General features: G+C 44.9%; 1 protein-coding gene across 3 annotated transcripts in view; it reads left to right on the forward strand.

The window, feature by feature from the left end:
* Kif14 (kinesin family member 14) overlaps window positions 1–14971 on the forward strand; it is a 61734-nt gene that overhangs the window by 11241 nt on the left and 35522 nt on the right. For all 3 annotated transcript variants that reach the window (XM_021160749.2, XM_021160757.3, XM_085830528.1), the window contains 8 exons: window positions 78–108; window positions 745–852; window positions 3576–3692; window positions 4335–4450; window positions 7155–7327; window positions 7970–8117; window positions 8339–8402; window positions 11121–11305. In XM_021160749.2, the coding sequence (XP_021016408.1) occupies window positions 78–108; window positions 745–852; window positions 3576–3692; window positions 4335–4450; window positions 7155–7327; window positions 7970–8117; window positions 8339–8402; window positions 11121–11305 (942 nt within the window). The remainder of the gene's footprint in view (window positions 1–77; window positions 109–744; window positions 853–3575; window positions 3693–4334; window positions 4451–7154; window positions 7328–7969; window positions 8118–8338; window positions 8403–11120; window positions 11306–14971) is intronic.

Consider the following 14971-nt stretch of genomic DNA (forward strand, 5'->3'; position numbering starts at 1 on the left):
AAAAGATTATTAAATTATTGAACAAGAATAAAATCATTAGTAAAATCATTTTTTTCTTTTTACTTCTTAAAAAACAGGAATGTTGTGAGTTCTTACTCTGATATTCAGGTAAGATTGGTTATATTTTATCTCGTTTTAACTAGATAGAGCGCAATGATAAACATTTATGAGACTGTTTTCCCTAAATTGTTGGCGCGAGTAAAGCGGAAATCTTGTGAACTGAATGTGCACGTTAAGTTTTAGCTAAACTAGCTGATTTTCTCAGCTAAAATACTGCACATCCTGTCACTTTAGAAAATTACAGAAAAAGAGAGAGAGAGAGAGAGAGAGAGAGAGAGAGAGTGTGAGAGAGAGAGATTTCCTCTTTTTTTGAAACAGGATTTCTCTGTGTAATTCTGGCAGTCCTGGATCTTGCTCTGTAGACCAGGCTGGCCTCGAACTCAGAGAGATCTGCCTGCCTCTGCCTCCTGAGTACAGGTATTAATGGTTTGTGCCAGCACTGCCTGGCCAGCAAGATTCTGAAGGGTATCCTGGAGCACGTGTCTGTGAAAGAAACAAGTAGAGCAAAAACCAAAAGTGGCAATGGCCACACAAATCGTTAAAAGATCATTTCTTTCAATAAATTACCTAAGCATGTGTGTAAGTTACAAATGTATGTGAACATCAACTGTGCTTGCTTCTCTGTTACTTAATCTTTTTGAGTGAGTCACCGTAGGCCCTCCTGGCCTACTTCTTTCTTACTAGAGCTGGCTGGAACTGGGAAATAAACAGAGAGCCACGGCGGCCACCGGCATGAACGATAAAAGCTCCCGGTCTCATTCTGTGTTCACCCTGGTGATGACGCAGACCAAGGTATTTTTTATTGTAACTCAATTTCACTTTTTAGTTAAAATATAATTACATTATTTACCTCCCTTCCCATCCTCCAGTCTCTCCCAGGCTGCCCCCTTCCTCCTTCTCAAATGCATGACCTCTTTTCCTGTAATTGTTATTTTATGCACACACACACACACACACACACACTACTCAACTTGTTTGTGTGTATATGATCTCAAGGCTGGCCCCACAGTATTGGATAGACACTTATGGCTCTTATCCCTGAAGAAGACTGCTTCTGCCCCTCTCGGCATGCCTCAGTTGCCTGTAGTCTAGTGGTAGAGTCCCGGAAGGGTTTTTTCCTTTCTAGATTGGCATGTCTCTTGGTATTGTCCCTGCTCAGGTCTTGTTTAGGCAGCTGTACCATTGAGACATCATAGGTGATGCTTTCCTGACATCTTTAGGAGACAAAATTTCACAGCAGGTCTCCTGGTCCTCCAACTCTTACAGCCTTTCTGCCTCCTCTTCCAAGATTTCCCTCAGTCTTTTTTTTTTTTTTTTTTTTTTTTTTGTGGTTTTTCGAGACAGGGTTTCTCTGTGTAGCTCTGGCTGTCCTGGAACTCACTTTGTAGACCAGGCTGGCCTCGAACTCAGAAATCTGCCTGCTTCTGCCTCCCGAGTGCTGGGATTAAAGGCGTGCGCCACCACGCCCGGCGATTTCCCTCAGTCTTAAGTGCAGGTGTGTGTTTGGCACACGTACCTGTTGGGGCCTGCACCCTGTGAGCAGTTTGTCTCTGCTTTCTGTAAGGGTCTGTCATCAAAGAGAAGCCACATTTACCTGTGCATATAAGGATGCATATTTAAAATACAGCTAGGAGTTATGCTACTTAGTAAAGTGGTAGTAGGTTCTCCTTTAAGATCCACGACCTCATAATTGGCTGGGTTTGCAGGCATGGTTCCCCTTCTGTTGAGTGGGGTCTATTAGACAGCTGTTGGTTACAAACTGTGGTTATGAGTGCCACTATTGCACTGTAGGTGATCTCTCGCTTGCTGTGATGGACTATTGCATCGTTAGTGATCTCTGGCTTGCTGGTGATGGTTGGGGCTCATAGGTGCCATGGCTGCGTAGGATTATTGTTGTTTCCCTCCCCTGGCAGCTTCAGCTCAGCTCAGGTTAAGATCCTGAGTCCTGTGTCCCACGTGCAAGTCTTCTGTTGGTGGTGGAGACTTTCATAGATAAGAGTGAATGTGTTTGTTTTGTGTTTGTCTTATTTACTTCTGTAAATCTAAAAGTAGATATATAGATATTTCGTTATAAATGTGAATAGATCTTAGGAAATGTCACATTAACTTTTATTGACTTGTTATGTATAACAATATAGTATTTTAATATTTTTTAATAAAAAAAACCAGGACCATTAATTTATGTTATCAAAAGTAGATGACTAACAATTTATCATATCATTGATAAAAGTATAGCAATGTATGACAATATACAGCAATTTTAGAATACTTGGAAAGACGTTAGGAAAGGAGAGGCTTTTAAGACTAGGGAGGTAAGGCAGTGAAGTGCTTAAAGATCCATGTTAACGTGTCGGGCACAGCAGCTCAGACCTGCAGCACAAACGTGAGGATCTGAGTTCAAGACCCAGATCCTTGTTAAGGTGTTGAGCACAGACTTGCAGTCTCAGCCCTGGAGAGGCCCAGACTGGCAGACCCCCAGCTTGTTGTCCAGCCAACCTGGGCTACATGGTGGGCTTCAGGGTAAGGTGGGATGATGGCTTCTGAAGAGAAACACCTCAGTTAGTCTCCTGATCCGTGTGTGTGTGTGTGTGTGTGTGTGTGTATATGCATGAACATTCACACACAGGTACCCATGCACAGATACACATGCATGGAGAAACACAGAAAAAGAGTAATAGATTTTTTTTTTTTTTTTTTTTTGGTTTTTCGAGACAGGGTTTCTCTGTAGCCCTGGCTGTCCTGGAACTCACTTTGTAGATCAGGCTGGCCTCGAACTCAGAAATCTGCCCACCTCTGCCTCCTGAGTGCTGGGATTAAAGGCGTGCGCCACCACGCCCGGCTCCTCTGTAAACATTTTGGTATATAATCTTTCAGTTGGTTATGATCACAATCAGATTTCACAAAACTTTTAACAATCATATGCATAGAAATTCTTTGTAGAGTTAATTTTTAAAGTTTTATTCTACTATAATTGGATTTTCTCTGCTGTTAGACATTTATAGTGATTTGAAATGTTTTTTTATTATACTGCTGAGATAATCAATATTTCTCCATTCATAGTTGTTCGCTTAAGATAACTACGAACTACGTCGTTAAGACTTTTGTTCCTTTAAAGTAAGCTATTTTTTTTTAATATTTGTCACAATCGAAGTGCTGTTCAGTGTGTTGTTTTTAATAGACCTCATGGATACATATGTATCTACACAGTAAGAGGTGGTTTTAAAAAGAAATAATTTAGGGTCTGGAGAGATGGCTCAGAGGCTAAGAGTACTAGATGTTCCTCCACAAGTCCTGAATTCAATTCCCAGCAACCACATGGCAGCTCACAACCATCTGTGATGAGATCTGAGGCCCTCTTCTGGCATGGAAGCACACATGCAGACAGACCACTGTATACACAATAAAGAAATAAATGTTTTAAACCAATTATAACTTAGCTAGCTTGCCTTTTAAGGCTTACGTTGATGACCTGTCGTTTACAATCCCCTCAACCCTCTCCCGCGCTGCTGCTGTAGACAGAGGTGGTGGAGGGGGAGGAACATGACCACAGGATCACGAGCCGCATCAACCTCATCGACCTGGCCGGCAGTGAGCGCTGCTCCACCGCCCACTCGAGTGGGGAGCGACTGAAGGTAAGAGGGCTCGAGTGGGCACTTGTCTCTGCCTCTCTCTGCTGTGGGTCAGGGTCTCGCTGTGTTGCTGAGCGACCCTCCTGCCTCAGACCCCATCGTAGCGGGGACCACAGGTGCGCTCCAGCGTTCCCCCCCACTCTTCTCCTGATGCTGAAACTCACTCTGAGGACATTGGGGTTTTTTTTTGTTTGTTTTTTTTTTTTGTTTTTTTTAAAGATTTATTTATTACATGTAAGTACACTGTAGCTGTCTTCAGACACTCCAGAAGAGGGCGCCAGATCTTGTTACGGATGGTTGTGAGCCACCATGTGGTTGCTGGGATTAGAACTCTGGACCTTCGGAAGAACAGTCGGGTGCTCTTACCCACTGAGCCATCTCACCAGCCCGAGGACATTTTTTTTAAGAAAGTGCAAATTGAATATACTTAACAACAAAAGCGTCTTTTCTTTAGTACAGATTGCTGTGGTTCACACACTGCATTGGGATTGGGTTTCAAAGAAAATTAATGTTGAGTCACAAAATATCAATAGTTTATGGAGGAAAGTATTTACTCAGTAATTGTATGAGGAGAAAGGTGTGTGTTGTGAATACATTTGTTGCTGAGAAGCTAAGAAAAATAACCATTTTAAATCTTATGCACAGGAAGGTGTGAGCATTAACAAGTCCTTGCTGACTTTGGGGAAGGTCATATCTGCACTCTCCGAGCAAGCAAACGGAAAGAGGGTTTTTATTCCATATCGGGAATCCACTCTTACATGGCAAGTATCTTCCAAAGCATAAGTAACTGCATTTGGTTTTGGTTGTGGTGTATGTTTGTGGTGTATCCGTGTTTGTGCACACATGTGTGCAGGTGTGCTTGCCTGTGTATGTACGTGTAGAAGTCAGGGGTCGAATCCAGGAGTCTTTGATTCTTTTTCCAACTTGTTTTTTGAAACAAGCTCTCTCACGGAATCTGGAGCTCAGTGCTCTGGTGTGAATGGCTGGCTAGTCTTTGGGGTCCACCTTGTCCGCCAGCACTGGGGGTCTAGGTGTGTGTCTTAGTTACTGCTCTCTTGCTGTGACAAAACACTATGACCAAGGCAACTTAGGAAAAAAAATATACTAGGGAGAGAGAGAGAGAAAGAGAGAGAGAGATCTATCAAGACCATAGTGCGGAGATAAGCAGCAGGCAGGGCAGGCATGGAGCTGACGCAGTAGCTGAGAGCTTGCATCTGATCCACAGCCATGAGGCAGAAGGGGAGGAGGACAGAGAGAAGGAGAGGGAGAGCTAACCAGAATGGCGTGGGCTTTTGAAACTTCAGAGCCCACCACCAGTGACACACCCCCTCCAACAGGGTCACCTTACCAAATAGTGCCTTTCACCAAGTAAGGACCAAGCATTCAGACATATAAGCCTATGGCTTATTCAAACCACCAAAGTGTGTGCCACCATGCCCAACTCTTCTGTGGGTTCTGGGGCCCTGAGCTCAGGTCTTCATGCTTGCATAGCAAGCACTTTCACTAAGCGTCTCTCGAGCCCCTGAAGAAGAATTGTGTAAGCTATGGTGGGTTGGGGTGGGAGAGGGCTTGCCTGGTATGCACAGAGTCTTGGGTTCGGACCCCAGCACTGCTAAACACACACGAGCACACACACACATGCATGCACGCACACACGTAGGCACACACAGGCCCTGGAGTTGAATCTCAGCTTTACATCTTATAAACTCTGACTTGGTAAACTCAATAGTGTGGCCTGTTTCCTCATCTATAAAATGGAGATCACATAGAAACCTTTTAAAGCAGCAGTGAGGTTAAACGTAAAGTCCTAAGAGAACGAAGGTAAAGCACCCTGCGTATGCTTGTTAGGGTTTACCATGCATCAGCAAACGTTTGCTCCGTGTGTAAAGTGGAATTAAATGATTCTGCTTGCCTAGCACTTAACAGCTAACACAGAGCTCTTCCGTGTTTTTATAGTTAGGGAACACTTTACTTCTGGTACATCATTACCTTGTATGCATGTAGTGTTCAACTTGTAATAAACACAAATGTAGATAGATAGCCCACAGCTTCCAATCGTTTTATTTGAAATTTTTCTGCTTTTTTTTTTTTTTTTTTGGTTTTTCCAGGCAGGGTTTCTCTGTGTAGCCCTGGCTGTCCTGGAACTCACTCTGTAGACCAGGCTGGCCTCGAACTCAGAAATCCACCTACCTCTGCCTCCTGAGTGCTAGGATTAAAGGCGTGCGCCACTACTACCCGACCTATTTTTCTGCTTTATAATTGTGTGAAAGATGATAAGCATTCAGAAAAAATGATTCCTTGTTTTCAGGACTTTTTTTTTTTTTTTTCGAGACAGGGTTTCTTTGTATAACCCTGGCTGTCCTGGAACTCACTCTGTAAACCAGGCTGGCCTCGAACTCAGAAATCTGCCTGTCTCTGCCTCTGCCTCCCAGGTGCTAGGATTAAAGGCGTACTCCACCACTGCCGAGCCAGAACATTTTTAAAAAAATATTTTGTGTGTGTGCATGTTGCAGGGTGCATGTTTGTGTGTGTGAATGTTGCAGGGTGCACGTTTGTGTGTCTGCATGTTGCAGTGTGCAGGTTTGTGTGTCTGCATGTTTCTGTGTGCATGTTGCAGTGTGCAGGTTTGTGTGTGTGTGCATGTTGCAGTGTGCAGGTTTGTGTGTGTGCATGTTGCAGTGTGCGGGTTTGTGTGTGTGCATGTTGCAGTGTGCATGTTACAGTGTGCATTTTTGTGTCTGCATGTTGGCAATGTGCATGCAGAGCTCTTACATAGAACATTACCTCACATGGAGTGATTTCCTCTAACTTCATCCATTTCTGTGTGTGTTTCATAATTTCATTTTTCTCCTCAGCTGACTAATATTCTTCCATTGTGTGAATGTCCCACATTGTCATTATCCCTTCTTGTGTTGGTGGACATCCGGGCTGTTTCCAGTTTCTGGCTATTGTGATAGAGCAGCAATGAAGAAGATGAGCAAGCGTGGATGTAGCACAATGCTGAGTCCTTTGAGTATATATCCAAGAGTGGTGTCGCTTGTCTGGAAGGAATCGTTCCAGCTTCCTGAGGAGCCACCACACTGGTTTTCATAGTGGCTGTACAAGTCTGCACTCCTGGCTCTACTCAGAACAGCCAGAAACTGGAAGCAGCCTAGCTGTCTGGCCATTCTGACTGCGGTAATCTCAAAGTAGTTTTCATTACATTTCCCTGAGGGCTACGGATGTGGAACATGTCAGCCGTTTGTGTTTTTATCTTTCAAGAACTCATTTTTAGTTGGCTTATTTGGTTTTTTGACGTTCTGTTTTTATATATATATATATATTGGACGTTAGCCCTCTATCAGATGTGTAGTCAATGAAAAATGTTTCCCCGTTCTATTGATTTGAGTTTTCTAGATAGTTACTGCTACCAGGTGGTTGTAGACCAGAAGTCTAACAGTGGCTGCTTCTCTCTTTTCCTTAAAGGCTATTAAAAGAAAGCCTGGGTGGAAATTCAAAAACAGCCATGATTGCTACTGTCAGTCCTGCTGCCAGCAACATAGAGGAAACGCTGAGCACACTCAGATATGCCACCCAAGCCCGCCTGATAGTCAATATCGCCAAAGTCAACGAGGACATGAATGCAAAGTTGATCAGAGGTGACCATTGCTTCAAATTTTATTATCCGTTTTGCATGTATATGTGTGTGCACACTGAGTGTGTGTAATTTTATTATCCATTTTGCATGTATATGTGTGTGCACACTGAGTGTGTGTGTACGCACATTTGTTTGCATGCTGTATTGTGGACACCCAAGGCTAATGTTAGGAGTCTCCCAAGATTTCTCTCCATCTTTTTTATTTGAGGTGGTTTCTTTCAGTTGGCCCCAAGCTCCCCAATATGTCTAAGCTAGCTAGCCAGTTATCTCTGCCTTGCAAGTAGTGGAATTATAGAAAGGCTGCTATGCCCAGCATATACATAGGTGCTACTTCCATTCTTAAGAATGTACAACAAGCATTTTAACAAGCCTCCCTCCCCCATTTCCTTAATTATAAAAATATTCCACAATTTAGGTTTAATTAATTAATTCCAATTTTAATGTAATTTTGAGAAAACTATTTTTCCATGCCTGCTTGCTAATGTGTCCTAGTTACAAACCTGACAGAGATGGAGGGAGTACATGTACAGTGAGAGAGGGAAAGTGTGAGAGGGGATCAGGAAAAGGTTAGGAAAGAGTGGTTAAGGGGGAATGGAAATCTTTTTCCAGCCAGTCATCACATGTCTGTTTTACAAATCTTTAGAGTTGAAAGCAGAAATTGAAAAGTTAAAAGCTGCCCAGAGAAGCAGTCGGAACATTGACCCTGAACGGTACCGACTCTGTCGGCAAGAGATAACGTCCTTAAGGATGAAGCTGCATCAGCAGGAGAGAGACATGGCAGAGATTCAGAGGTGAGTGCACTCAGAACCAGAAACACGGAGGTCCTGCTACACACTTAGAGGACTGGGCGGCTGGGAGAGACTCCTGGATCTTTCTCACCATCTCCGTTAGAGTAGAACTCAGTTGTCATATGGTAAGTGGGTGTCGGGATTCCGCAAGCTTCTCTGGTGGTCTCTTAATTTCCATCCTCCACAAGTGGGTTTTTAACTTGAGTGTTTTCTTTTTTGCAAAGAGTATGGAAGGAAAAGTTTGAACAGGCTGAAAAAAGAAAACTTCAAGAGACAAAGGAGTTACAGGTATCATTTCAATTTCCTAAGCTGACTCGAAATAGAAAAAGGCCGCCTGTGAGTTTCATTTCCTATCTTTATCATATAGCAATTCTGTACAGGGAAATACGTAAAGATAACTAACAGAGTCATTAGAGACCAAGGGCTCTCAGGCAGATCACAAAGCCACTGCTGGTCTCGCCAATTCTATCTGCTCCTGCACTGGAATTGGGCCGGCGTCTGTGTCCTCCTGAGCAGACCAGGGCCGCCTAAGCAGTCTTCCCCGGCAGCTCTCCTGTCCCAGGGGCCAGACCTGTGCTGTCTCCCGGGACCTTGACACAGCAGCCAGGTGTATTGATGCAGAGGCCAGCACAGCTGGCGTGGCTGGTTCAGGGCCTGGCATTGGAGGGTGTTGGCAGCTTGATTCCTGGCTGCACCAGGAACCAGGCCCTCAAGCAGCAGCTCCTCCCCTGTCCCTCTATTCCATCCTGGGCTTTGCCCTGTGGTCACCTTCCTTATCCTCCTCACCGTGGAGTCCCTGTGGGGGTCACTCAGCTGTCCCTGCTGCCCCAGATGCTGGGTGTGCTAAGCTTTGCCACTGAAACAGAAGAACCATCAGGCCCAGCAGTGGGGGCGCACGCACGCCTTTAATCCCGGCACTTGGGAGGCAGAGGCAGGTGGATCTCTGAGTTTGAGCCAGCCAGGGCTACACAGAAACCCTGTCTTGAAAAACAAACAACAAACCAAAAGAACCATCAGGATGGAAGTGTGGGGGAAGAATAGCTGGATCTGGCTTGTGGTTGCCTGGAGCCTACATATAGAGATGGCAGTCATTGCAAAGTTTCCTTTGCAGTGGGAAAGGTGGATTTGAAGAAGGAAAGTCGAAGTTTTGGAAGGAGAGTCATTTAGGAGCTGCTGGTGTGGTGACGGCATGAGATAGTGAGAGCTTAGACAATGTGGCAGTCATGGAGGAGGGGGTCAGGAGGCAGAGCTGTGGGAAAGGGATAATGTCTTGATTATTTCAGACATTTTGTTCTGTGTAGATGTGTGCTATGTCATGGGGGATGTGTTCTGGGGATTCTGAGTGTGGTCATCAGGTTTGTGACGCACCTTTACTGAGTCCTTTTCACCAGCCCTGGGATAATTGATTTGAGGCTCAGTTGTAATAGAAATGACTATGAAGTCAGCAATGATTCCAGGTTCTTGAAATGTGGGCACTGCACTTGTGAAGCTGTAAGGCCACTGATGGTGGGGGTCGGGGCGGCAGTGTGAGGGTAAAGGACAGTTGATGAACAGTAACAAGATAAAATAGAGTCACACATAGAACTCTGAAAATGAGTATTGTCTAAATTGGGCAGAGGGGTTGTAATGCTGAGGGAGGAATTTTTTTGTCTTAGTTTTTATTTTTGGAGGACTCAAACCCCTTACAGTAGTGAAATCCAGAGGATATCTGAGAAGGGTTCAGAGAGGCAGCCGAAGCCATGTGGGTGATAGAATATCTGTAAAACTTGAGGGAAAGGAGCAGAGAGATGCCTCAGCGGGTTCTCCCTGAGTACCAGTGCACAGAGGAGAGGCGCTGAGCTCAGCTCCCCAGCGGCCATGAAAAGCAGGCTGTGGCAGAGTGTTGGCAGCACATGCCCGTCACCCTAGTGCTAGGAGGTCAAAGAGGTTGGGTAAGGAGGAAATAAGTGGATTCCTGCAGTTAAGTGGCCAGCTAGCCTGGGGTCAGTGAGAGAATCTGTCTCAAAAAATAAGGTGGAAAGTGAATGAGAAAGACAGCCAGTGTTGACTTCTGGCCTCCACATACCCCAACCCCTACCCGAATACATGCACATAGACACACACTCTCAAAGGAAGCAGGAAAGGTTTTTGGGAACGGTCAGGATATCCTAACAGAAGAGGTAGGATTTGCCAGGTGTGGTGATCCATGACTCCAATTCTAGCATCTCAAGGCTGGGCAGGGGGATCCTGAGTTTTGAAACCAGCTTGGAGTACATTGTTACAGACCAGCCGAGTTTACACAAGAAAGAAAACAAAAGAAGAGGTGAGAGATGAGGTTGAGTAAGATTTTGGTAGGTGAGAACAAAGCATTGGAGAAGAGAAGAGGAGAGATCAAGCAGTTTGGATGAGGTCATGAGAGGTAAACATGGAAGATGCCATTGGCTTACTGAGCTCTGGATTCCTAGGCTAAGGGATCTACTACTCGAATCTACTCTTTAGGAAGTGAGAAGCTCTTGGAGTAGCTGACAGGGAGTTGAGGAATCACCCTGTGTAGGATGGGATTTGGAACAAAGGAAACAGGGACAGGGTGCTCCAGAGGCTCCTGTGCCGATTCTGTGTGCGTCAGTTTAAGGTGGTGCTGATGAAACAGCAGACGTGGTCAAGTCTGCATAGAATAGAAGCAAGCTGACAGAGATGCCTTGAGGTGACAGTGTACGGGAAGTGTGAGGAAAGAGCTGCAGAACAATGTGCTTAGGAGTGTCTGGTGACGGGCATAGAGAAGCCATGAAGGGGGGCTTCTGGGCTGTGTGTGTGCACATGTATGCGTGCGTGTATGCGCCTGCACACATGCATGTGTGTGTGCATGCTTAAAGCCAGGGCACTTGACATGCATGTACTCTGCTACTGAACTTTAATCTCGATGAACCTGTATGCACTGAAGCTCTGTAAAGTGATTCTAATATTCAACATAGGCCATTCTTTTAGGTGAATTTAATGCTTTACTGATTTTCTTTTTGCTTCCACCAGAAAGCGGGAGTTACATTTCAAATGGACAACCACTTGCCAAACCTTGTCAATCTCAATGAAGACCCACAGCTGTCGGAGATGCTGCTCTACATGGTAAAGGAGGGAGTAACCACAGTTGGAAAGCACACACCAAGCTCAAGCCACGATATCCAGTTGTCTGGAGTGCTGATTGCCGATGATCACTGGTACGTCCGGCCGTCTCCTGCAGGGGACCGCCCTTTGCTGTCAGCAGCCCTCTGGGTCTCGTTAGGGAGGCCGTTGTCCTTTAAGGCATTCATTTATACTGATTCTTCTCAGTGCTTCTTCAACTCTTTTTTGGTTTTTTGAGACAGGGTTTCTCTGTGTAGCCCTGACTGTTCTAGAGCTCACTCTGTAAACTGAGTAGGATCAAATGTGTGTGCCGCCACCACCCACCCCCCAGTTCAACACTCCCTTTAAGGGAGGAAAAACACTGAATGTGTTTAACAGCAGAGGAGTCCTCTCAGTGTAAGGTTCAGGATGCTGCTCCCTGTGGTGTACCTGACCTGCTATTTACAGGGAATGTTTTTTCTTAGAATTGTAATAGTAAACGTCATTGTAAACTATCCACCTTATATGGAAGTCTTTTTGTTTGAATTGACAAGTTAAATTTGTTTTGTTTCATGTGAATTTGTTCACATATGTGAAATGATCTTGTGTGTATTGTTGAGATAATAGTATTTGTAAACATTTTTTGACTTTGTGTTGTATTTTTTAAATTATGGACTTCAAGAGTCTTATTTTGATTGCTGTGAAGAATCCCATTATCTGAATTTATCACAGATCATTGCAGTTTATTTTTTTGGTAGACATTTGAGTAGTTTTTACTTTTGTCCTTTCCTAATGTTCTTATAAGTCTCACCAGTGGACTGGTTGGGTCCTCTTGGGCCGCTGGGGAAGAGATCATGGGCAAGGAAAAGGTTTCTGGTGCAGGCCTTTGCAGTAGTGAGTGTAACCAGACAGCGGGTGGTGGGCTGACAGCGGGCGGCATCCCACAGTCTTGTGGAACCCTTAGCTCTACAAGTGGTACAGGTCCTGTACAGTCCTAGCCCTTTGCACAGCTAGCATTGTAGCTTCTCAGCAGGCTGAGGTGTTGGGATTCCCAGGCCCTCAATAGTGGCCACTGTGAATGTCCCCTGAGCCTAGAGCAGCTGAGCCTCCCGACTCTATAGCTCTCTCTGAACCTCTTCCAGTGACCAGGGTCTGCTTCGTCTCTGGCTCTTTCTGGCCTTTGCCCTTCTTCAGCCTTAGCTCTCTTCTCTCTCTCTTTCCCCTCACCCTTCCTGCACTGGCAGCTCTACTGAATTGTCCAGCTGCCTCTTCTTCAGAGCTGTCTTCCCAGTTTTGCCATGTGGCCTGCTGACTGCTCGTGTGTTGCTGTCACTCCCAGGCTGCTGTCTCTGCTGCTGTGTTCTTTGTCAATAGCTCAGCCTAGGCTATTAAAGTAAACATGAAAAGAAGAGAAGAAGCCTTTGCTGGGCTTTTAAGTGTTGACTGTCCAGAGTAGGAAACAGGAAGGAATGTCTCCCATCTGATTCAGCAAGCGTGCTGAAGAGCCTACTTATGTATAGCCAGAAGGGGGGTGTTGCAGCAGTCACAATAGACCTGGCAAATAGTGTTTGTGTTTGCACTGGTCACAGGGCTGTTTCTGTAGCACCAGTCAGCTCTGCTAGGTCACCAGAAGTGCTGCTTCCCTGGCTTAGATGGAAAAGATTGCTAGAGTTCCTAATACAAACTCTTACACAACTAGTTGGAACAAGTCCTGGCTGAGGCTGCGTCTTCAGGAGGGTCTTGGTTACTGTTATGACCCAAGTAGCTTATAAAAGGAAGCCTTTGAGTCCAAGGAGCCGTGGCAGTCAGTGGTAGTCATCCTGTAGCTCTGTCACAGTCTGTGGAGTGCCCATAATGGCTGCTGCTAACATAAGGATGTAGTCTGGCTGGTTTAGACTGGTAGTCCTCTTGCACAAGGCAGCCAGGACACAAAGGGGAGCCCAGCAGCTGCTAATTAAAGTCAAATTGCTAGCAGATCCCTAGCATCTTTGCTTATTTACAGGAGGATGAACGTCAGGAGTGCTAAGGACTTAACTCTTCATTTATACCAGTAGTGAATCTTATCAGGGCTTTGATGCACTTCACACCTTTCTAGGCTCTCAGGAACAGGGCTTGCTCTTGGAGCTCTTCCAGGATGCTGCATCTGCTCCTATCAGTTGCTGGATGAAGTGTCTCTGGTTTCTTTGATGACAGTTCTGCTAGGCTCCAGTCCCACAACCCTCTGCAGGCAGGACAATCTCTAGATTAAAGGTTTTGTGGCTGTGTTGGTGTCCACTTGAGGCCTTGCTTGCTTACAGAAGATGGCTGGTTCTGGCTCTGTGTTCCCCATTACTAGGAGTCTTTGCTAGGGCTACTGTCGTAGATTCCATGCAGTTTCCATTGCAGTAGCTTTCCATTTCATCCCTGTAAAGCCTCAATTCCTGTTCTCCCACCACCACCTGATCTCTCCTGTTCCCAAGCCCATCTACCCCAGGCCACCTGCAAAATCTACTTCCCTTTCCCAGGGAGATCCTTTCATCCCCCCTTAAGCCCTCCTTGTTCCTTAGCCTCTCTGGGTCTGTGGACTGTAGCATGATTGTCTTTTACTTTCAGCTAATATCCACTTCTAAGTGAGTACACACCATGTTTGTCTTTCAGGCCTGGGTTACCTCACTCAGGATGATATTTTTTAGTTCCATCCATTTGCCTGCAGATTTCATGATGTCATTGTTTTTAACATTGTGTAAATGTACCATATTTTCTTTATCCATTCTTTGGCTGATGGACATCTAGGTTGTTTCCAGTTTCTGGCTATTAGAACAAAGCTGCTGTGAACACAGTTGAGCAAGTGTCCTTGTAATGGTATGAATACCTTTGGGTATTTGCCCAGGAGTCGTATAGAAGGGTCCTGAGGTAGATCGATTCCCAATTTTCTGAGAAACTGCATTGTAATTGATTTCCAAAGTGACTGTACAAATTCAAGTTTACATTCCCCTCCAGCAATGGAGGAATGAATGTTCCCCTTGCTCTACATCCTCACCAGCATGAACTGTCGCTGTGGTTTTGATCTTAGCCATTCTGACAGGTATAAGGTAGAATAGTAAAGTTTGTTTGACTTGCATTTCCCTGATGGCTAAGGATGTTGAACATGTTTTATCTAGACCCGATGGCACAGACCTATACCAGGAGACTGGGACAGGAGAATTGCAAGTTCAAGGCCAGACTGGGCTTCAGAATGAGTTCAAGGCCAACCTGAGCACTTAGTGAGACTCTGTCTCTAAAGAAACAGGAAAAAAAAGGACTAAGGGTATAAGTCACTGATTGAATTCTTGCACAAGACTCTGAGTTCAATCCCAAGTAACACTACCACACACACACACACACACACACACACATATACATATAAAAGTGGCTTCTATAGTGACATCAGATATTTTCTTTTATTTTCCTCTATATTTTTGAAGTTTAGTGTGAACTTGAAATCAAATTAATTTCCATACGAGTAATCAGTTCTTTCTGGATGTTATACTTATCCTCAAGTTACTAAGCTAGATAGCCAAATAAGTAGTTTATTGTTCTTTTGTGGTGATTTATAAAAATATGGGGATCTGTTCAAACACTCTGTGGCTCTGATTACTTGAGTTTTTTTCATTGTTCATTTGGTTGGTTGATTGGTGGTTTGGTTTTTCAACACAGGTTTCTCTGTGTAGCCCTGGCTATCTTAGTACTTGCTCTGTAGACCAGGCTGTCTCTGAATGGAGAGGTCTGCCTGCCTTTCCCTTCCGAATCCTGGGATTAAAGGC

Source organism: Mus caroli, unplaced genomic scaffold (genome assembly GCF_978045245.1).
Source record: "Mus caroli unplaced genomic scaffold, Mus_caroli_1 scaffold_1, whole genome shotgun sequence".
NCBI classification, from domain to species: Eukaryota; Metazoa; Chordata; class Mammalia; order Rodentia; family Muridae; genus Mus; species Mus caroli.